The following is a 24,228-nucleotide window of genomic DNA, read 5'->3' on the forward strand; positions in this document are numbered from 1 at the left end:
ACCAGATGCTGTATGAGCAATCAGATGGTGGGACCAAAGCTTAGGGTTGATTGTTTTGCATTTCATCATATGCAATACATCAGTATCTTTAATTCATGTAATTCACACTGGTGTGGATACTAGTCAGAATGTATCATTTAACATGTATATGAAAAATGTAAATAAAACCATTTAGAAAAATGATTGTTTTTGTTTAAAATGTTTGTGTTTCTTCAAAGCATTTTCTTCCCCTGTTTTACTTTAATCCGATTCTGAGTTCAGAAAGAAATTGTTATATGAACCACCAGAGTCCTGCTTGGGGGAAAAATGGGAACTGACTTCTGTCAGGATGAAGTTGGAGTGATCGGAAGTCAAAGTAGAGTAGACTTCTTGGCCGGTATTCTGTTTAGTACTACTTTCAACTGAAAATATTGTATATTTCTCTGGCTGATCTTTGTTAATTTCTTAATAGAAGGCATGCCCATTATAATCCATGCCCACCCCACTAGTCACATGAGTCACATAGAGTAAATTTCAGCTTCTGAGAAACTGCTGTACAGGTGCTCTGTACAAACATCCATATTGCACATTCTTGACTCCCTCAGTCCGAGATTTTTAATCTTTTTTACAGCTATATTATTTATGATCTTTTCTTATATGTGTGTGGACTTGTTCCATTCCTGTTAATAAATGTTGTTCTGTCTGTGTGATTATTGTAGACTTGCACTAGAAAGTGAATGCAACTTCTTTCCTGTCTTTTCTACTCAATATGTAAATACAGGCATGCACATCTTGCATAGTGGCCATGGTTCTACAAGTTGTTTAATATCAGAAAGTTATCCACATAACTGACACAGTTTCAGAAGATGCGCGGTACAACACTAGTGGGTTTCTTTATGAGTCTGTTTTCTGTATTCGTTCATTAAAAATACCATGGGAAAGTGTTAGGAATTCTAATTTTTTAAGTGGAAGTGATGCCTAATGAAGAGATTACTCTAAACCCTTTCTATAGTGTGTTGCTGTTTTCACATGAATAAACGTGAACTACTTCCTGTTCTGTTGTATTCTTTCTCTGTGGGGTGACAGAAACATCCCTATTTGAAGTGTTAGTTATACAAAACTCTTGTTCACCACACTTCTGAAGTCTTGCTTTCAAATGTAACGAGGACAGTGGAAACTTCTCATTGTGTGCTGTCTTTTGTTGAAGTCATTTGCTGATCCTTCTATTGATGCTTTGAGGGGGGAATGTGTATGTTAGGTCAGGCACAAACTTCAGCTGCTTTCTCATGTCTGAACCTGAAAGAATTAGCAGTAAAATACAGGGCTTTCTTGTGTACCCTGTACTGGCTACAGATTGGTTATCTTCATCTGCATGGGCTAGGGAACTCCAATGGTAATTTCTCATTCATTTCTACATCTCTTCCAGCTTGTCAGCTGGTTGAGTTACCTGATGCTCTTAACCAGATTTTGAGAAGCCTGATGGCTGAGAGAACACCTTCTGTTAAACCTTATCTGCTAGTGCTACTACATAAAATAATGCTTGACTTTATTTGCTGCAGAATCTCTCTGCAGACTATGAAAAGGCTTTTGAGTCACTGCTGTGATGAAGTACAGTAGCTTCTCTTAGCTAGAAACTCTGTGAAGGTGAGCTGTTCACTGTGGCATTCCTGTGTCCTGTTAGTACAAACATTCTTCACTTAAGAGTGTGCATTGTTTTTTCCCCTCATTAGGGTATGCTTTTTCTCACTGATGGCTTCAGTGTTTCAGGCGCTCTACATCTGGTAACAATTTTGGACTTCTGCAGTGAAGTGTTGTATACCTAATACCATATGCTTTGACATTTTTCCTTTCTTACATAAAACAATTCAAAAGTGAGAAGAAATTACATGCATTGGTGCATAGTTGTACCATTGTACAGGCAGCATTCACATTTTTTCATGGCACATTGTATACATGCAGTTAACTACACAAGAAGATGTTACAGTGATTTGAATTTGGACTGTATTGGGGTTTAACTAGTTTGGTAGTGACCAGTATTCATAGCATAGAAGCATGGGAGTGTTTCCAGAGTTCGTTTGAGCTGTGGCATCAGAAATGTTTCATTTTTAAGGATAGGCATTATAAGTAGAAAGATGGGTTTCAAAATTTATTTTGTGGGTAGTTTTCAGTACTATAGAGTGGAGTCCTATTGCATCTTGAAACAAACTCTTTAATAGACCTCACTTCTGACCTGAAGTGTAAACATTTTGTCTGAGTCTGTTCCCTGAGAAGCAGATTGTACTAAGCCATATGACAGTCTCCCTATACTAATCTTTTGTTTTCACAGGTTCCAGTGAGCACACATTGCTGATCTGTTAGTAGACCCTGTAACTTGTCCTGTAGACTGATAAAGGCTTTCAGAACTTTAAAACCTTTGACTTTCTCCAGAAGGAGGAGAGCTAGAGTTGGTGGTATGCTGAGGAAGCTTGGTAATTTTACTCCTACTTTCACACTTGCTCTGTGTTTCAGCAAAACAGTTATGGAAATTACATGTATATCTAAATTATATAGGCTTTATCATTATCAATTCAAAATGTTCCTCTGGATCAACTAATTTGAAAAGTTTAGTAGTATGGTGAAGGGTCAGCTGTCTTTCCTCATTTGATTCCTGTAAGATGACTATATGAAACTTAAGACTTTCTAATGAGGGCAGCTTGCCCTCTCCCCTTCGCCATGGTTTGTATTAGTGCATGAAATGGAGAATAAGAAATAACCAGTGTGTATAACTGGGAGGAGAAATGGCTGTTAACCAGTGGCCACAGCAGAACAAGCTTAGAGACAGCCTGATACTTCCATATTGCTTAATGTGAGAATGAATATCAAATATATTTAAAAAACAATACTTCAGAAGTCATGTTTGGACTAGAAAGATAACTTGCAGAATGTTGCCTTGTTGTTTGATTTAGTATTTCCTATGTCCAGGCTGCAGCAAAGTCATCAACTTCCTTCAGCTGTCATCCCTTCTGGAAGTATAGATTTTTCAAACACCATTCTTAATGTTAAAACTAAAAATAAATACTCTACTCAGATTAAAATGGGTTAGACTTACAAATATGAGGCAGCAAATGTGTAGTTATGTATGTGTTGTCCTACTGATGAAACAGACTTAGTGTAATAGATGAGCTAAATTCATTGTGCTCAGTGGAACTACATTTATACATGAATGTAAGTATGTTTAAAATGTTCATAATGTGACCAAATAGGAAAAGGGGCACCTTAGCTGCAGCTGGGTCTTTGTTTTGTTTTCCTTAGGAAAGGGGAAGATGCCCTTTCAAAGAACTGTTTTCTATTTATTTCTCCTGCTTGGAGAAATAAAATGTGTAACAGTGGCTGTAGTTGGTGGCATTTTCTAATGGATGTATGGGTGCTGGTACAACTTCCAGTTAAGTTCTCTCTTAACTTAGGAGCTGTTAAAGTATATTTGCTAAATAGTTTTGAACTGGAGTTTGAACTATGAAGTGACTTGTCCTATTTCAATACTGACACCATTCATCTCAAATCTTTCAGGCTATATGAAGGAGAGGAACAAATGTACTTCTGTCAAATTCTGCATTCCTGCAGCTTTCATTAAGGCCATTGTTATGGTTCCCAGTATGTACAGATGTGTATGTTAACCAAGTGATGGATAAGAAGTTAAAAAAAAAAAAAAAAAGGTGTACTTAGTATTTCCAGCATTGGAAAGGGAGATAAAGGAACAATCAAATGCACCATTTCAAATTCACTGTCAGAATTGTGATTATTGTAGTTTTTACGGCTAAATGAAAACATGCGTAGGTTCCTGTGGATGTGTGGAATGTGTGTGGATTCCTGAGGAATCTCTCTATGTATGTGTATACATGTTTGATGTGTATATGTGTTTATGTAATAAGGTCACACAGCATAATAAGTGTTCTTTTAAAATCATACTAAATTGAAGTCTGAGTGTATGAGCAGCATATCAGTGCAAATCTGCAGATAATTTACTTATATTACTGAAGTTTATAGGTACTCATAATTTGTGCATAATCTTGAAGTGAAATATATTTAGAATAACAAGGAATAGAGGTTTTTTACTATATAAAGCTTCAGTCTGAGTGCAAAAACATGACTTGATGCAGTATGTAAAGGAGTGGGAAAGCTAGATTTCCTGCTTTACTTTTGTTGTCTGGAACCCAGTATTGGCCTGCCTTTTTTCCATTCCTCCCCTATCCATCAAAAGTTTATTTTTGTATGTCTTCATGGGCACAACTAGAAGTGTATTTGCTCTAAGAATTGTGGACTGACAGATATTGCTGTAGGCCGTATCTTTCAGTGTGCCCTTGCTGTTCATCTTTCAGATGACAAGGAGGATCTAGGAGTTCTGATCAAGAAGCTGTCTTTGGGCAGTTCAGATGTGTTCTTTGAATTTAAGTGTCATAATTCTACTGACAATTCCGATGGGACAGAAAGCAGGGGGAGGGGGAATTTCCCAGTAATGAAATCATTGTAAATGTTTTCCACTTTTCTGTAAGTTCTCTGATATTTGTTTAAAAAAAAAAAATCCAAAACTAATCCCATGACAAGCCTTTATACATCTGAATTATTGCAGAGGGAATCTGGTGCTCTTAACATCTCTTAATTATGCTTATGGAGCTGCATAGCTGCTGGTGAGGATGTGATGGCATTGCATTTGTAAAGCACACAAAAACATTTGGCAGCCTATGAGATGCAGTATGGAAGAGTTCTGAATGAGTTTCATTTGAACTTTCCCTGAAACTTGGTTTAGTTAATTTTTATTGTTTGCTCTTTTGTATTGTGTCACAGATACTTAGAAGATAAAATTGTAATTACATCATACCATGCCAGAGCTTGAGGTCTGAGAAGCCCTCTCATTGATGTTACTAATGTGGAGAATAGAATGGTGGTAATGTAATACATGTAGGCTTTCATCTTCTTAAAGGTGTTATGCACTTTTACTAACATGCAATTAATATAAGTCGAAAATGAGTTACAGTGGATAAGTTTACGGAAAATTGCTTTTTTAACACATCTTGCTGGTGGAAGTTCAGCTTGTAGCTTTCCATCCCTTGGCCGTGCCAGTTGATCCCTCTGCCCAGATTTTCCACACACATTGCAGTGATTAATGGTTTTAGTACAAGCAGTGTGCTTTCAAAGTCTGCCTGCCTAACCTAATAGTGCTGACAAGTCCATACATGAAGAAACATATCCTTTGTAGGATATTCTAATTGAATGGTAAGCCTTACAGAGAGCCTTAGTCTAGCAGGTTTAACTTCACTGGGGGAATTCCATCATTCTAATACTGTGACTGTGCCTTTGGGAATTGTAAAGTCTGTCTAATTGTAAAATTGTGCTAGAAACACTCCATGGTAATGATGACTGATCATCATATAAAAAGTAACTGAAAGAAAATAGATGTCATTTATAATGACGTAAAGTTTCAAGTGGACTGTTTTTAAATAGACTGGGATAAATGTTTAAAAGTACAAATATGTGCCCCTGACAACCTTGCTAGCTGCTTAAGATTTTCTTTGTAAAAATGCACTCTGAGTACATGAATTTTTAGAGCCGAGTTACCTGAAAAAATGTTGTGGGTGCAAGCTGAAATGTTTAATATAGAGCAGTGTCTCAGTCCCTACTCCACTCCCTAAAAAAGGCATTGCCGCCATGGTAAGTAGATATTACTTGCCCGTTACTGCCCACTAGCTAGCATTCCTCAGGGAAATATTTATGTCAACTCAAATTCCACCCAGGAGTACTTGAGCAAGATGGGCAGTATAAATTTCTCCAACAGAAGATGTAACTAAATATAATTTAATATTGATACTTTAAAATTATATCCCTGTCCTGCTTTCCTATGTATGTTAAAGATGGGAATTTAAAAGGGAAGTAAGGATGGAAGTTTAAAATTAGCTGTCAGACTTTAATTCAGCAGAAATATTTTTCTGGCACTAAGCAGATGGAGGTAAGTTTCTCTTCATAATACCAGGAAGTTTCTGGTGTTCTTGCTAGTCGTCTTAGCTGTTAAAAAAAGAAATTACTGTTACATGAGAAATTTAACCTATTTACAAACAAAAAAGGCACAGCTAGACACTACATGTTTTCATTTTATCGATGTTCCTAAAATTCAGCTTTACCCCCAGATAATTTAATTTACTAGTGAAAGAAACAGGTGTATCTCAATAAGTTTGATAATTCTTGTTGATCTTTGGTCTGAATCAGTGAAGACACTGCACTGATACGGTGTTGTTACTAGCCTGCATGACAGTGATCTGAAATTTCTGCAAAAGCTTCATGGTCAAACATTTTTCATTGTTTTTAAAGTGTACTTTTGTGCTTCCAATGCATATAAATCTTGACCTACAGTTAGTAGCACTAACTAGTTGAACTCGGTAGTATTATCTGTGCTTTGCCTTTCTCCTGGGCTGGCAGTTAATGAAAACCATCTAAACTACAATGGTTTTCACCCATGTGAGCTGAGTTTTCTGCTATGATCTATATTGGAGGTCAGTTCTCTGCTCAAGCGCTGGCTGATGTGGTGAATCACACAGGTTTCATAGTGATGCTTCACCCTGTTCCTGAGTCTTCAGACTGGATTTTTGTAAGCATGCTGCATCACTATGATGACATAACACCAAAACCAAGGCAAGCACTGTCATCTTCCAGTGCTAGGCTAAAGTTTGAATGAGGGGAAGTTCATGCTTTTTCTTGAGAAGCTTGCCTGCCTCGCTCTGAGCTGTATCTTCTCCATTTAGGTAGTTTAAATTATGTTTTGGTGACAGTTCTCTCTTTTATACCCAAACAAATATTTTCTGCCAGTGATAGAGATTACCAGTTAAGCTGCTATGTTAGTTAACATGTCACTTCTACAGATGATGGTAGTTTGGTATTGTGTGCTTGGTGCCTTTACATCAGACCAAGTGCCACTCTTGGCATCCTAGTTTAAAGCGGCACAGTAGAACACAAAAGAACTATCTTAGTATTTCTGAGATCCCTGGTGCGCTTATGTGCAAATTAGATGCAAGAAATCAGCCGAGAACCTACGTACTGTTTTTTTTAATGCAGTGCTTGAAACTGGCAGGCATTTTGCATCATTCTTTAAAGCAAATGCTATCTGAAAGTGTTCTGTGGGTTTCTGTCCAGCCTTTGGCTACATAACAATGCATCTGTTGTAGCTAATGTAAAGTCCTCACAGTCTGAATTGAATAATTATCTGCTGTCTGCCTACTGAAGAGGCTCTTTTTTACAGAAAGTTTTAGAACACTACTCTGGGTTTCTGAATGGTCAATTACAGCAGAAGACCCACAAAATGCTTGCTTTGAGGGGTAGGGGGAAGAAGTATCAAACTGACTGGATGTTTTTTCGCTGTGAAGAATGACAAACATGAGTATCAAACAGGGCTTTGCTGAAAAGAAACTAATTGTTCAGAGTGCTCTCTAGCAAGGGGGCAGAACTACCAGCTCTACTTGTTGTGTATATGTAGACATAAAAGCAACACTGCTATTTCCAGTCAGTAAGCAGGGTTTTCTTTGTAGCTCATGGGTCAAGGCTAACCATTCTTTGGCAAGTCTAGGGATTTACATGTGCCAGCGTTGTTTCATCACTTCAAAATCAGACTCTTAAGAATAAATACTTGACCTTTAACTTCTGGTATTTCTTCTCTATATGTCGAGATGGGGAGAGGTGGGAGGAAACTGGGATGTCAGTTGTATTGTGTCTCTCTTTTTTCTGCTAGGCTACATTGGCTGTGAGTTTCTGTTCTGTTTTTATGATGGGCTTTTGCGTTCCGTCTTTCTTATGAGACGTGAAGTAAACTGTAAATGTCTCTGCCTAGCTGCATGTGAAATGAATCTTAGCACATGACATTTTTGTTACATTGAAATCTGAAGTCAGAGCAGCTCTTCTCCGCTAATCCGACAACAGTTAATTTGAAATAGGAACAACGTATTGAATGGTCTTTATGTCTTTCATCTTATAAAATGTACAGCTGACTTAAATGGGTTTTAATCTAATTGCGTGGAATGTATAAAAACAAAAACTGAAACTCACAAACCAACCTCACATAAAAGTTATTTTGAGTTGAGCTGTAAAATTAAAGACCTCAGTGTAGAACTAACCCCCCTCCCCTTCAGCAGAAACGTCGCCTATGTAGCTTTCATTATTAAAGCGTGGGAATGGGTATTTTTATTTTCCAACTTCAGTGCATTTCTATGTACACAATTATTCAAGCATACAGTAGCTTAATAAGTTATCTAAGCACCAGTATCAACTTATATTGATTTAAAAGTAGCTATACATATATTTTTGTCTTTATCCTGTTTTATGAATAGTAGGATTATTCCCATAGATGGAAGGCCAGCAGGCTTAGCTTTAACCTTTGGAGGCATCAAGCTGAAGTTTAAAAGGGAAGGAAAAGAGGAAGTAATTTTAAAAACTGTACTTGTACAGTGTTTTAAGTGGGGAAAGAAGTATAACATTTAAATATTCTAGAAACCTGGGGGGGTTTAAATGTACTAAGCTGTCTGATTAGCTGGGATAGAAATTACACTCAAATTCAAGTATTCTGGAAACACAGGTCCCAGAATAGTCATGCAGTCTAGCCACTTAAATGATTTTGGATTAGGTCTTTAACCAAAAAGATATACATTGTTCGTGTGGTTCCAGTTTAGGTTATTTATGAGCAGTCCAGACTTGGTAACTAGATAGAGAAGACCCTGCAAGTAAAACTCATATGCTGAAGGAAACCGGTGAATGCTACTTTTACAATGAATTTCATTTCCTTCTCATTGCCAGAAAACAGAAATTTGGAAATTCAATTCTGTAATCAACTTTTGAAATAGCCTTTCTTTTTTTAACATTATAGATGAGACTTTTCAAAAATTATCAATAAGAATATGCATTCTCAGAAAGGAAACTGTAGAGAATTTCCTTTATTTTTGAAAGACATATGAAGGATTTTATTAAGACAGTTGCCCCTATTAGAAAAATACACTAATTCCCTGAACTTCAGCTGGAATGTCTCATTGCCGTAGAACAAAACCAGCTCGGTCATTAGGTTAATCTTATATTTCTGAGGCAGATTATTTTCCCAGTTTAGTAAATGACTGACATAATAAATGTTTCTTCATAATTTCATAGGAAATCCATGGCAAAGCCAGGACCCAGATCTCTTCCTTACAAGATTATTTTTGTAAAATTGCAGTTAAAGTGCACTTGGTTTGGGTTTAGTAAGGTTTCTTTTGTAATGCAGTTTTCATCCTGTTCATCCTGTCAACTGCAAATTGATGCTGTGATGCAGTTGCAGAGAATGACTTGTGCCTAAGCATTATTATTCCCCACTATTAACTTAGATTTCTGATTCTTGTTTTCCTGTGATGAGACAGCTGTCTGCTGTGGTCAGACATCAGAGCCCCGTGGCACCTTTGGAGGCTTAGGACCAATGTAATACCTTTGAGAACCATTCTTTGAGCCATTTTTACAACAAATTATTAGAAAATTGCACTTCATGTTCCAGCTGTGGAGACAAAATATTAAGAACAATTTGTCCTTTGCTGACAGGCCAAGCTAAATCTTGTGCTAATATTGTAACAGTAAGAAGATTATTCTGTATTATACAATTACATTTTCTAGTACAATTTTTTACTCTCTGAGCAGCTCGTGTTCCTTTTCCTTAGGAGAGTTGCTTGTTTGGCTGTCTTTATTTTGGGGAGAACCTTTATTAGACCGGTTCTACACTAGAAAATGGGAGGGATTAATGTGAGGTCTCTGACTGAATTTGGCCACACATCTGCTCCTAAGATGTCTTCATTTGGACTACTAGCCCTTTTTGCTAAGTCAGTGTGGAGATTGTTTAAGGGATCTTTGCTGTCTTATAGGTGTGTTACTTCTTTTTTAAAATAGGTGTTCAAGGATCCCCTTAAAAAGTAAGATCTCTGAAATTCTGGCTTGTTCAGATGTATTATTAATGTATAATGGTGAATGATTGGAGAATTCTTAAAACCTTTCATACAAAAATTACTATTATTTGATAACTTCATTCTACAAAAATAGATTTTCTGAAATATAATAATTAAGTGTGAAACAATTATGGTTATCAAACTACTTGTCTGTACTTCTGGCAAGCATATTTGAAAAGAATCGAAACTATACTCAATGAGTGTATGAGAAATCATCAAACTATAAACCTAATAGAGAACTTAATGCCCCCTAAAATGTCCCATTTTCCCCAGCTATTTCATCAAATTACATAGTAAATCACCACTTTCTTACAAATTTTGCTTTCTCACTTTCTCTGAGGTATTTTGAGGATACTGAAATCGAAGAGAGGAATGATTTTTTTTCAGTGAGCTGTGTTACTGGAATGATTTCTGATAGAAGTGAAAGGCAACTATGCAGTTTTAAAGGAAGGGTCTTAAGATCTTAAGTTAGAGTGCTGTAAGGTGTGAGAACTGTGTAATCAAACAATTGGGTTTTATTTTTCCTAGTGATGCCTCGCATACCCTTTATGATCTGTAATCTGTTGCAGCGGTCTGATCCCTGCTTCGTTCTTAAGGTCTTAGTATTGCAAGGAGTTTTTATCTTGGGTTATGGGGTTAGTGCCTTGCTAGTGGTGATGGCAGACTGCAGGGTATCTACGCTCCTCAGTTTGGCAATCTTGTGTAAAATAGCGATGGCTAGTGTCTTGCTAAATTAGCTGAAAAAGAGCATTAGAGGAACGTGTATGTCCAATTCCATTGCCTCTGCTGACGGACTGTTTGCTTATGATACACGATTGAGGTGGACAATTGGTGTAATTTATTTTGAGTTTACAAATTAGGGATCGCTAGCCCAATAGGATGGGGCAAATACCTTGCTTTTAGGCTTCCCTCTTAAATTAACGTTTTAACTGTAAAGATCTGGCCAAGAGATAAGACAGTAAGTCTGCATTTTGTCATATTTAATGGATTATCTTGCACTCCATGGGTGCTGTATGTGCTTTTGAATCCTATAATTTTTTCCTCTGGGAGTTAAACCAATATAAATTTAATTCTAGGTGAAAGCAAACACTGCTTCTTTGTGAAATAACATTCATCCTAATAGCTGAAAAGCATATCAATAGATGTGTTAATGTTAGCCATCTGAAAACACATTTTAAAACTTCCCACTGCTTCTGCAAAATACAAAAGACATTGAAAAACAGGAATGGGAAGCAGAAGTGAACTAAAGTATGCGTAAGTCAGGAAGGAAGCAAGGTAGTTTGCAGGAGTGTGAATGTGCAGTGTTGTTTTCTGCTGTGGCTTAAAGTGAGTGTGAAATTGAAGAGGAAATTACAAGCCCCAGGGCACGTTGAAAATTGACTTTTTATTAAAGTGAGATTTGCAGACAAATTGAGAATCTAGGTATGAGGTTGAACCTGGCTAGAAACAAGTGGAAAATAGAAGGGTGCTTAGCATTTGTAAATTACTTCATACAGATAATATTACATTTGATAATGGGCAAATTGCCTAGATAGAAAAGGTAATGATTTTCCTGATTTGGGGAAGATATTAAAGAATTGGTACCATAGATAAAGATGTGTTGTACACTAAAATGCAGACTTAAGGAGCAAAGAACACTGGATTGTTTCCCATTAGTTGGAAAAATTATTGAAGTAGGTAGCTCGTACTTCCCAATTATAAGCATAAAGCTAGATGCTGTTACAGAAAATATGCTCGTGCATGGCAAGATCTAAACACCTAAGAGAAGTTCCTGTTTTCTCGATTAGTGCTGAGCAGACAGTAAGAAAGGCATCTTCCTGATGTGTGGTAGGTCTCAGTGCTTTTAGTCAGATGTGTATGTCGGTAGGCTGCTGGAGTTTTACAGGGACATTTTGGAATGTGGAGGGTAGTGAAGTGGATGGTACAGCCAGTCAGGTGAAGTCAGTGGGTAAGGAACAGTATCTCAGAATGACTGTGTGAAGCTGTTCAATGCAAACAGTGAGCAAAAGGTAACATGGGAGCAAAAAATTGGCTAAAAAAACCGAATGAATCAAAATTTCTACAATTTTTCTTTTAAAGTAACTAGCGATTGATAGTGGAGTTTCTCTAACCAGGAAATAGTTGTTGCCATCTAGGAAACATTGTATGACCACAAATACAAGGTGCTTATTAAAGAGGTCTTCTGGTCTGTTATTTTTTCAAATTGTCATGAAAGAACTGCTTACACTAAGTCAAGAGCAGATACATGAAAAGTGATGTGTGGGGGAAAGCGTAGCTATTGATTATACACATAATGTCAGATTCTGTTGGGGACAGTTGTCTTAAAATACTTGTAGAGGAAACAATCATTTTGCATGGAAAAGTTTGAAGAAATAGAACAAGGAAGAAAAGCTGGCAGTGCCGCTGCTTTATATGAGCTCTAGATATGTATCTTCCCCCAGTACAGCAAAGAACAGTCACATCAGTAGACTGAGGCAGTACTGCAGGTAGACGAAAGTTGAGATGCAGTAGCTTTGTCTTCACCCCCGGTTTCTAGGCAGTTTTAAATGTCAGATCCATAGGGGGTGAAGTAATAGATAACTGAAGTTGATTTTGGTTTGCCCTTTTTTTTTTTTTTTTTGTTAAAGAGCATGGAGTGTGCTTTTCATCATGACTTGAAAAGAGCTGTTTCTGCAGCTTTACTTGAGTTATAGTAATCCAAAAGAGAGATTTCCAGTAATGGGACTCAGTTTGTCAGGAAGGAAAATAGCAGTGCAAGTAATAACATGAGGTGGGTTTGGTGTTTAAACATAACTGCAAATCTGAATTGTTGGTTGGTGGTTTTTTATTTTTGCCTGAAAGTGTGTTCTGGAAAAGAAGTAAAACACACAAGCATAGTGAAAAGCTACAGTAGTAGAATATAATATACTGGAAGGAAGAGGAAATATACTTGAATATGCTGCTTCCGGATTTTTATAATCCAGATTGAAAGAAAAAGAGAGAAGTATATGTGACATCAGAAATACAGGAGGTAATGAATCGGTGACTGCAATTCAGTACCATTCTCCAACTAAAAAATCATTTAACAGGTTTGTCACCACACAACTTTTTTTTTAAGGCTGCCTATAAGTAAATATTTCTCTGTACAGCTGCTGGCTAGTCTCTTTGATAGTGGTGCCTGAAAGTTATATTTACTTTTCAGATTATTAACGTGAGTAGTGTCTCACTGCAGGACCAAGCGGCTTTTTTGTGAGGGAACAGAGGCAGATGCTAGTCCCAGGGATTTTTTCATATGTGGAAATTAAATCAAATTGCACTAAGGTGTAAACTAAAGCACAGTAGCTTAATTTCTAAAAAAAGCACAATTTCTTAATGAAGTCCTTGTTCTTTAGAGTAGATATTTAGGAGTTAGATGGGGTAGATAGTTCTATTCCAAACTATATTATTAGTAGCAAAGTTAACTTTCTTTACTGTAATGCATTAATTTTTCTTCACTTATAGATCACTGTAAGTTTGGTCAGCAAGGTTGTCCCAGTTCTCAATCCTTGTGTAACTGCACTTCTAGAATGCAGTTTGCTAACACCTAAGGATATTATATTCATGTATTCTTCTGGATTAATTTCTTTCCTGATGCATCTGAAAGTTAAAAGTTTTCACTAGCTGCTCAGTAAGTGCCTGTTCTTGTATTTATGTATGCAGGATATTAACTGGTAATTGGATTTGCAGAATTACAGGTCTTTTTTATTAGTTTAAATTATATTCTTAGTTACTGAAAAGTTTATTTATTCTTAAATATTGTGACAAATTCAAAGTGTATCTACATATAAGGATATGATAGTGTATGTGATAGACCACTGTTTTGTTTATCAGGAAAGAACTGTGAAACCTAAAAGGTGGTTATGATCAGGAAGTGTGATTCCTCAAACTGTGAAACAGGCTTCCTGGAGAGGTGGTTGATGCCCCAAGCCTGTCTGTGAGTCATTTGGACAATGCCTTTACATGCTTTAGCTTTTGGTCAGGCGGTTGGACCAGATGATCATTGTAGGTCCCTTCCAACTGAAATGACCTATTCTTAGTTATCTTCTGAAGTAGTCTGCAAGATGGTACTTTTTTTCCCCTCTACATTATAGCCATTTAGATATATGGCAGCTGTGACTGCATCCTGTTTTTCAAGTGATAATGTATCTAGTGGAAACAACATTACTTTTAAATGTTAGTGCAATGCCGTGGTTCTGGAAGCTCTAGAACTAATTCATGTGATGGTAGTTGGAGGCATTTAATTTAGAATAATTTTAAGGAACTTTTCAAATCCTATTTTATGGCAGACTTTGAAATTGAGACACATAACGTGTGAATGTAAAAAATTACACCATATTGAATGCAAATACTCAGTATGTCATTCCAAGAAAATGAGATTTCCCATACTCTGTGTACTATATGTCTTCCTTGCAGTCTTTACTAATAGCAAGATAAAAGCTATATTTTCACAAGCAATATTAAAACTCCAAATGAAGACTGCAGAAATACCAAATAATTTAATCCTTATCTGGTGCAAATTGTACTAAAATTGTATATTACAGAAATTACATCTGCAGTTATACGCTAATGTTTTAAATAAAGGATTTCATTGGTTAAGCTTTGGAATATCTCGCACAAATGAAATGTGTGCTTTTTTCAGCATATGTTAATTTTACATCCAATTATCGAGGCAGTTACAATCAAGCCTCCTCAGGTTAATGACCACGTGCAAGTGCAGTGTTAGTCCTGCATTTCATGTACTTGAATGGGGCTTGGTTTGCTGTTTGCAAAGGTAATTGCTGTTATTTGACCTGTAGGAGAACGAGTTTGTCGTTTTAAGTGCTCACACAATTAGTCAGTAGCTGGAAGCCTCAGCAAATAGCAAAAGGCCGAATGTGCTAAAGATAGAAGAGGGAATTAGCATGTTACACATTCTCCATCCTTTCAAAGATTACATTTCTTTGAGGCAGTCTGAAAAGTTTGAACTGCTCTTGTCCAAACAGTATTTATTCTGTAATTGAAGTGTGAACATCTCACCAGCCAGTTCTAGCCCGTGTTCTGGAAAAGGGTAGAGGAATGGGAATGTATTTTATTACACCTACTACACTGGTAGAAACCCAAATTACTGGCTTCACAGTGGGTAGTTGATTATTTTACCCTAACAGTCAAGATACAAGAAATTAAAAAGGTAAATGGTCAGCACAGATTCTGATTTTATTTTTAAATTCTTAACTTTTTAATGATCTAATACCTCATCATCTAACTCTGAATGAATATAGATGTTGCACAGTGAGCTCCTCTGCCTGGAGCAGGCTGCCAGTGGTGCATAGCATTTCTCTTCAGGCCCCTCTTCCAGAACAGTTCCAAAAAATGTTGGAGAGCAGTGCAGGGGCAGTGGGTAGAGGGCAGGAGGATCTACCTCACCAAGGGGAGAGCAGGAGGCAGTAGATAAGGGAACATTAGATTTTATGTTTGAGAAAATAAATGTTTTCCTTGGAAAATGTCCATTGAAAAAGAAGGTGGAGTTGGCATATGGAAATAGATCCTTAAGTACCATGCTGATCCTTAAGTACAATGTACTAGCCTTGCTTCCTTAAGAGCTTACCAAGAAACGCTGAAAAGGTTAAAATAAAACTAGGACAGTTCTTAGGCTTGTGTTGTATGTTGCCACATATCAGCAAGTAGTCTTAAGTCTCTAATAAAATTTCGTGTTTTGCATAATCGTAAATGATATGTGTATTGTAGTAAGTCTGTTAAAAAGGGTGAAGTGCAATGTAATTTTTGGATTAAATTTTGCACTTGAATGTTTGAAGCTCATTAGAGGGAAGCACGTTGTGTATTCTGGGAAGAAATTTGACAATGAACTGGTGTTTCACAAAGCTGATACAGTAGTGCCTTAAATTTCCTGTTGGAATATCACATTTAAAGTTACTCTTCCAGCAAAACAGGTGGAATTTCTCATTGTCACAGGCAGAGGAAGGCAAGGTCAGATGTTTAAGTATAGCTGGTCAGACTAGGTAGCCCCTGTATAATCTTTGAGGATGGAAGGGACACATTCATATATACCAGTTCTTCATTAGAATGACAGTATTCCTAAACTCACTCTGTAGGCAGTGGATTTGTGGTGGAGACACTCCTGTATGTTGGCCTTCATGAGGGTAACGCCTACTTCTTGAGTTAAAGCAGTCAGAATAGGAATACAGCCAGCGTTACAAACTGAAGGATAATCTGTTCTAAACTTTATGTTTGCCTTCAAGGACAAAAATAGAGTATTAATGTCAGTCCTCTAATGCTTGCCCACTAATCACTGCCTGGTCCTGTGTCTGTTATAGGGAAACCAAGAAATGTAACACAACTGTGTGATGGTGGGTCCTGGAGGCAGCATGTGCCCTCTCTGGTGATGGGCTTTCCCCATCCCTGTGGCATCCCTGAGCCAGGGCTGCCAGGATGTTTGCATGGGAGTGGTGATCCAAGAAATGCAAACAGATTCCTGCAAGGAGATATAGCTGCTCTTCCCTCTGGCTCTGGGGGCTTCATAAAAACTCTCCACTGAGAGAGAGACACAGTAAGCATTGGCCAATAGTGCTTTTTCTTTTCCTTTATTTTAAAGAAATCCTGCCAATCTCCAGCCTCCTAACTTCAGTGGTACCAAGATTTCTGAGATTTCAGATATCTGTATTGGACCACTTGTGTTGATTTAACAGATACGTGACACTGACTTGAAGTCCAGATGTGGTCAGCGGCTTTTCATATATCTGATGATTATGTAGAAAATATTTTGTTGTTTGAGTCATAACACATGCAATTAAAGAATAGCTTTTTTTTCCTTAGCAAAATATTTTGCTTTTCAAGGTCTTTGGTTATTGGAAGTGCATGTATGGATAATGGATAAGTCTAATGGATAAGTACCCCTTGTGCTTTGTCTTTTGATGTTGCTTGGTGACAGTGCTGCCAGGCGCTAATAAAGTTGCTGTAATAAGCAATTAAGTGGGATTACCATTTCCTTGTGCACTTACCTCATACTGTATACAATTACTGAGGTCAGTCTAGGTCACTTCTGCTGAGTAATAGTTGTCTTTGGGATTTTGGGTGACAAGGGGCAGGGAGAGAGCATGCCCGGCCCTATCAGCTATGTCTAGGTATTCTGTTTGGTGTTCTAACTCAGGGAGGATGTGCAAAACACTTTCTACATGGCTAAACCTTGTCATGCCTGCTCACAGCTTTTCATTTTGAGCTTTTAAAAATTATTTTGGGTCTTGGTTTTGAATAACTACAAGGTCATGCCTTCTGTGAGTGGCAAAGCCATGGATTAATTTTATTTAACTTTCACAAAGAAAGGATTTATACTGTCTTCTGGGGATTCACTCTGGGGGGTTTGGTTGTGGGGTTTGGTTTTGGGGGTTTTTTTCTTAAAATTTGTCTCATCTTACTGAAGACTTTCCTTGAGTAAGTACAGGCAGGCAGGCAGCTGTACTCTCTGCTAGACATACAAACCAACATTCAGTTCTTTTCCACTCAGTGACCAAAGATAAAAGGTGTTTGCAGGGGATGGGAGGTGTAGACTGAGAGTTCTGACTCTTCAGTGGGAGTTGAATCCTTTTTGTTGTATTCTAACAGGTGCTGAGGAACCCGAAAAGTTACTCTTGCTGTCAAAAAAGGATGAAGTAAAGCTGGCAGATGTCTTTTTTTGACTTTACAGTGGAAGAGAAATTTAATATACAAGAATTTACTTCCCTGCAACTAGAAGTAGGGCAGTGTTGGACTCCTTAATTTGTGTCCACAAAAGCCTTCTGTCTTAACAACCCTACGATTACTACAGGTGCTTTTTAAAGGTGAAGGATGGTGCTCTACTCACAAAAAGCTGTGAGAAAGTGGCAGTAGGATACATCCCCATCCCTGAGGGTGTGTTGGGTCAGTGTGTCTCAGTGCAGGATTTAGAGGTGTTCGCTGTAGCATGGACACACTGCCTCCTGATTTTAAGTTCAGTGTTATTTCAGAGCACTGTTATTTCTATAATCAGTCATTTCTTTGGTCAGCTATCTTTTAACTGAATAGTTTGCAGAAAGACTCTCAAAATCATGTATGCCAGGTATAATTAGGATTAATTTTCTGCAAACCTGGATTTTGTAGAATCCTTTTAACCTGGGCAGGATACTGCTCCAGTTTGAAAGCAGTACAGACACAAGGGTCTGGTATGCCACATGTGCCATTAACGTTTTCCTGCAAAACTGGTTTGAATTCTGTCATTTTAATTGATCTTGTTCAGGAGTGAAAGAAAGGGGCGTGCCGTTAGGGCTCTTGCAGGCTGGGATGTTGCAGCAGTATAGAATCTGGGAAGCAGCAAACAGGACAGGCAGTGCACGGGTACAGTACAGGCCTCCTGCAGATAAGTCAGTGTTTCTTAGCACTTCCATTAAAAATCTTCTTGTGCTTTAGAATGGGAACGACTTAGAAATGGTATAATTAATACCCGGTGCAAAAAGGTGCTGTTTGTTGCCTACCACTGTGCTTTGTGGGGGAAAAGGAAAGGCTTTCAGAGCTGCTTCTGTGGCTCTCATGTTACACACCAGAATAAAAGCTGTGAATCCCTAAGTAAACAAAGAGCAATGAGACTTAAAAGGGAGTTTTGATGCTTTAAAAAAATGCAACACAGCATAATGAATCTTTGTTAAAGGATCTGTATTCCAATGCACACAAGCAACTTCTAAAGGCACTGTTGATCTTCCTTGTTTCTTCAGAGTGTGTCTCTACCTCATGCCTGGCATGATAACGTAACGGGAGCTAATAAATACATGCAGGGTGCCAGTCTGCCCTCTATGTCTGCCTTGTGCTATTCTCTGTCTTGTCTGAAAGGCAACATGTTACTTCCAGACTAGGTTTCACCCTCTACCCTTGCAGTGTGTGTGCTGTCTGAACGACACAAGTGCCCAAATGTGAGCATGGTTTGGCCCCTCCTGGAGGAGAGCACCAGAGCTGGGATCCCCTGTTGAAAACCAGGGTATCCATGGTTTGTTATTCCCTTGTTCAACGTCAGCATATTATAGCAAAGTGTACTTTGAGAAATAAATATTCAAATATAATACATTTATTAGCCTATTAGTTTTTTTAATATGGAGTCTTACCCTTAATTTACTAAATCCTGATCTAGAGGCTTTGGTACTTAAGTCAATATATGCACTTAAGGCAACAGAGTACCTTGAATTAAGAGGCTAAATCTGAGTCTCCAAACTGGAATACAGGAAAGCAACTTCACCTACTGATACCTAAACTTTGGCCCTAATGGAAGTGAAAACTAAATTAAAAACAAGAACAGCAAAACCAAACCTACTAATTTTGAAAAAGCAGAGTACATGATTTTTGTGTTTAATTATATTTTTGTGACATTATGTGGCATTACATTGTAATGGGTTTAGGCAGCCAAAGTAGAAACTGGAATGCTATAGTAGTGTATGAAGAATATATTCCTACTATTCTAAAATAGTTTCTTAAGTGATTTGTTTTTTTCTGCTTCCCTGTAGATTAAAGCAAAAAATTATGACAAAGTGGAAAAGGTGAGTCCTATCAATGTATGTAATATATCCATAGAAAGAACACATATCTTGTGATTAACCTAAAGCAGATTGAAAAGAACTATAGTGTTGCTGAGTGCTCTATTAAAAAAGACAGCTAAACATTGCTAAAATCGATTTGTTGTTGCTACTAAGGTGTAATCACTGAAATGTGCAGAGGAATTTTCTCTGCTTAATTCTCTCCAGTTCCCTTGCATAGCGCAGATAATGCTTTAGTCCAAAGGATGAGTAGTTTAACTTATTCTTTCTTACAACTCTCACTCATAATTACAAAGATTATTTTAATTCATACTGTATAGCTTTGAAAGTAGAAACCTAATTTCTATATCTGGAATCCTGATCACGTCTTCTTGATGTATTAAACAGTTATTTCAGCGATGCCTTATGAAGGTTTTACACATTGATTTATGGAAATGTTACCTTTCCTATGTACGAGAAACCAAGGGGAAGCTCCCTAGTTACAAGTAAGTTAACAGACTTGCTCTGAATTATTTTAGTTTTATGGTGAATCTCTTCTTGATTATTGACTAGGGGGTGGGGAGGAACCTGGGTGGCAAACCTGCCTGGGATCTTCAGGTAGAGTGTTGGGGGGATAATATATAATCTGCATTTAGAAAACATTAAAGTTTCTTTACTTGAGCTTGCTGGATAAAATTGCTTCCATAGTCTGGATCCATATAACAAGGTGGGAGAGACAAGAGCGGGGAATAGCTGGCATATCCATGCTGGTTCCCTGCAGATGAGATTGGTGCTTGAGCTAGTCTGAAACACACTTATTCCTCAGTAGGGTCCTTTTTCTGTCCTTCCCCTTAGTGTCCTGTTTAGAGTCTTTACAAAAACTCAGCACTGATTCCAGCTGAGGTACTATATTTGACTAGCAACAGTAGTTAGTTCAGTGATCAGAGAAAGTTTCAGAATGCATAAACAGGCATAAAAAAATCAAGGTGTCAAAATTTTGGGGTGCAATAATCTTCATCCCTTTTCAGTTCTACATTGTGCTTGTTTATAATCCTGTTTGAGGTTTTTAAAAATACCAGTACCTCTCAGAATCTATAAACGGTTTCTTCCCCAGCCCACCATACTTTCTTTGTACTATAAGTGGCAAGCTAACTATTGCATTAACAGAGAAAAAAATAAGGTTTTTTAAAATTTATTTTTACAAGACTGTTTTGAAACAATTGAAAAAGTATCAGCACACCGCCCCAAACTTTTGATCTAATTGAAATTTCCTCTGTTTTTCCTGGAGGTATGATCTAGGAGGTAGCAAGGTACTGAAAGATGTTTGAGTAAAAGAAACTGGGAGAAAAGTGGGAGAGAGAAAAAGCTGTTTTCACTGAAACTTGACCAAGGAAATACTCTGTAAATGTTTAATGTGGTGGAAAATACTTTGAATTTGGGGGATAAGAAATAATGTGAAAGATTTTGGTCAGTTTCCACACAGGGGAAACCACAGCCTTGTGTGTTCCTGCAGAATTACAACAGGGTTTGGGGAATTCTGAGAAAAGAAGAAACCATGGGTACATCTGTCAGCTGAGATGATGTAAAGAGCAGTTGGTTTCTGTCTTCTCAATTTCACATAGTATATGTGGATTTCCACTTACTTGAGGGACTGGGTCTCAAGAGCTGTTAGTATGCTAGATTGCCACCAATAGATCTATATCATTTTCTTCAATTAAAAATGAATACATGAATAAATGCAGAATTAAAGCTACCTGAATGCCAATTTTTACTCTCAGCTACTGAATGATACTTTTCATGCCTCAAACTTTGGTTAGAATTTGCTGCACAAAAGGATGCTCTTAAATAAAGATTTTTCAAACTACTAAACGCTTGCTATATGGTCTTTGTGGCTTGTTTTTTTTCCTCAGAGAAAAAATGGCTCAGGCATATGATTTTGCTTTGGATAAGATTGGCATGGAAATCATGTCATACCAGGTATGTTTTTTTATCAAAACACATTTAATTTCTAACTTTATAACAAGTACAATTAAACATTGGTTTCATTATATTTTTTTCTCACATAGATCTGGGTGGATTACATCAATTTTTTGAAAGGCGTGTAAGTACCTTAAAAGACATTTTTGAAGCTCAGTTACTGTAATGTTGATGTTCATACTAGTTATGATCTGTAATAGCTGACGTTCATCTCTCTCCCCACTATTTAGAGAAGCAGTAGGATCTTACGCAGAAAACCAGAGGATAACAGCTGTCCGTAGGGTTTACCAGCGTGGTTGCGTGAATCCAATGATAAACATAGAACAGCTCTGGAGAGATTATAACAAATACGAAGAGGTAACCAAGAACATGATCCTTTTCTTTTTTGTGTGACATTAAGAAAGAAATAATAATTGTATAATCAAGTATGGAACCCAAACTCTGTCTGCTAAATAATTATGCATAAAAGAGATGACCGGCAGTATAAACACGGTTTGAGTGTGTAGTGTGTACCAAGACCTGTGCCAAAACGCTACAGGTACCTGAGTGAATTTTTTAATTTATTGTAAACGCTTTCCATAGGATATATTTAACTGGCCCATTTGCCTGCTGGCCCAGTGGATTTGCTAGTGAATTAGAAATCACTAATGGATCAGTGATGGAGAATATATTTAATGGAAGCTAGAGCAAATCAGCTGGCAGTGAGGTCTTGCTTCCCCAAGGAGGCACTCCCCTCCTTCAGTTACAGTTGAACAGGATAAAATGCCATTCAGCTGTGATGGTTTGGACTTCCTTCACAGTTTTAAGTTACATGGGCTCAAGTACATATAAAATGCCCCTCACCATTCTTCACCTGAAGCCATTACAGCATCAATTCAGGTGAGTCTGCTACCACATTGTCTTCAGCAAGCATAACCTCAACTCTGGCCTTGCAGGCCGATTTGTAGCTGCACATTTGCAGTGTGTTTGTAAACACATTTGGTAACAGCTTGTTCAGTCACCCCAGCCAGCAGAGGTGAGAATGCAGAACCAGCGGCAGATGCACTCGTGCTCAGCACTGTCAAGCAGAGATGCTCATACAGCACTCCCTTGTCCTGCTTATTGTGCCCAAGCTTGCAGGGGCTGGCGTGCTGTGGGTCAGCTATGCACTGAGCAGGAAAGAAGGCACAGTTTCACTTGTTGCTAATTATGCAAGTTGTGGGCTTGGTGACCTCTGACGTTAATAGGGCCACTGTACTTAGCCAGTGGGAGTACTACTGGGCATCTGCAGCCACAAGCATGTACTGTAATACTGAACCCGTCGGTATTCAGGGGTACCACAGATAACCTGCTGACCACCAGGGAAGGTACCCAGCGATGTGCCTCCTCCTGAGTAGGAAAATGCCCAGTACAACCTTCCTGTAAACCTCTTCCCCTGCCACATAGCAAATGAAGGCTGCCACTGCTGGTTGCTACTACTTTCATTAATATGTAGGGAGACTGCCAAAAAGATAGCTGAAACCTGTTTTACATTTTTTCCGTACCTTCTTCTAGTTGAAGCAGCTCTGGCTGACAGCTGTAGGGCACACTGTGGGCTGTTCAGAGGTGCAGTAAGCCAAGGGCCAGTGCTCTGCTTGGACACAGGTTTCTGCACATCCTGTTCTGGCCAGGCAGGCCTCAAGCGAAAGGGCTGCTGCTCATGGGTGTGCTGGCACAGGAAAGGAAATGCTCCTCACCAGAAGGGCTCTTCGAGGGGGCACCAATTCCCCACATCAGTAGCCTAACAACACAAAGATCATGTGCAGCTCTCAGTATGAAAGGTTACTGGCATTTTGCTGCAATTAAAATACTCAAGCTTCCCATTAGCTCAGTGGGTAGCCACCAGGTAGCAATGTCAGCCTGTCAGCCACCAGTATCTTTAATTAGACAAATGGTCAAAAGTGGTAGCACCCCTAGTGAGACAGAGAAGTGACAATCTTTGGCTCACAAAGCTGTGCCTCATGAGGCTGGGAGCACTTCGCAGGAGAACATGCTGTGTCCTCAGTGTGCTCCTGGGTTAAATGGGGCATTGCTGGCTTTGTGTGCTAACTGGCCCAGATAGCTGTCCCAGACAGTGCTGTGGGTGAGTCCGGGTGGTACCTCTGCTTCTGTACTGGGTACCTGGCTCCGCTGCCTGTTTGTAACAGGACTGGAAGCTGCACTTCCCTTCCTCAGAGTCCTGTCAGGCCACACCACCAAACTCCACCCAGTCGCAGGCAGGAACAGAAGGGTGGTTGCTAATCTTGCTGTAAGAGCAGTGCTTTGAGATGTTGTTCATGCCTGGGACCCTGTGAGCGGGCCTTCATTGCTGATGTTCAGCTGTGGGGTGTCCCTGGGGCCTGCCTGCCCCAAATCCCCTGCTCCTCTTGCTCAGCAGCATGGCAGAGCTCTTTGCATGGCCATGCGGTCCTGGAGGGGTGTCACTTTCTGCAGTGATGGGTCTCAAGTCTCAGCTGACAAAGGTACACATATGGCAGGTGTGAAAGTTGTCAGTTACTTCAGGAACGGGGGAGAAGGGAGAGCTTTGAGCTGGGACGTCAATCTGCTACTGCTTGTCCAGGAAAACTGAATTGCTCCTATGCTGTCTCAGTCTTCACTGGGTGAGCAGCAAGCAGCAGCAAGGCAGGGAGCTGTGACTGGCTAGGCACAGACTGACAGCCTGTGATTGAAAAGGAAAAAATGTAAATCACAAATAGTTTCTTTCCACTTTCTCCCCCAGCAGATTTATGTAAATTTCATTGTGTTTTTGAAAGCTGTAA

At 38.5% G+C, this 24,228-nt stretch overlaps 1 protein-coding gene across 2 annotated transcripts in view; it reads left to right on the plus strand.

The window, feature by feature from the left end:
• CSTF3 (cleavage stimulation factor subunit 3) overlaps window positions 1-24,228 on the plus strand; it is a 51,720-nt gene that overhangs the window by 14,882 nt on the left and 12,610 nt on the right. For both annotated transcript variants that reach the window (XM_030484986.1, XM_030484985.1), the window contains exons 4-8: window positions 19,466-19,498; window positions 19,883-19,980; window positions 21,385-21,451; window positions 21,541-21,575; window positions 21,682-21,808. In XM_030484986.1, coding sequence (XP_030340846.1) covers window positions 19,466-19,498; window positions 19,883-19,980; window positions 21,385-21,451; window positions 21,541-21,575; window positions 21,682-21,808 — 360 coding nt within the window. The remainder of the gene's footprint in view (window positions 1-19,465; window positions 19,499-19,882; window positions 19,981-21,384; window positions 21,452-21,540; window positions 21,576-21,681; window positions 21,809-24,228) is intronic.

Source organism: Strigops habroptila, chromosome 4, assembly GCF_004027225.2.
Source record: "Strigops habroptila isolate Jane chromosome 4, bStrHab1.2.pri, whole genome shotgun sequence".
NCBI classification, from domain to species: Eukaryota; Metazoa; Chordata; class Aves; order Psittaciformes; family Psittacidae; genus Strigops; species Strigops habroptila.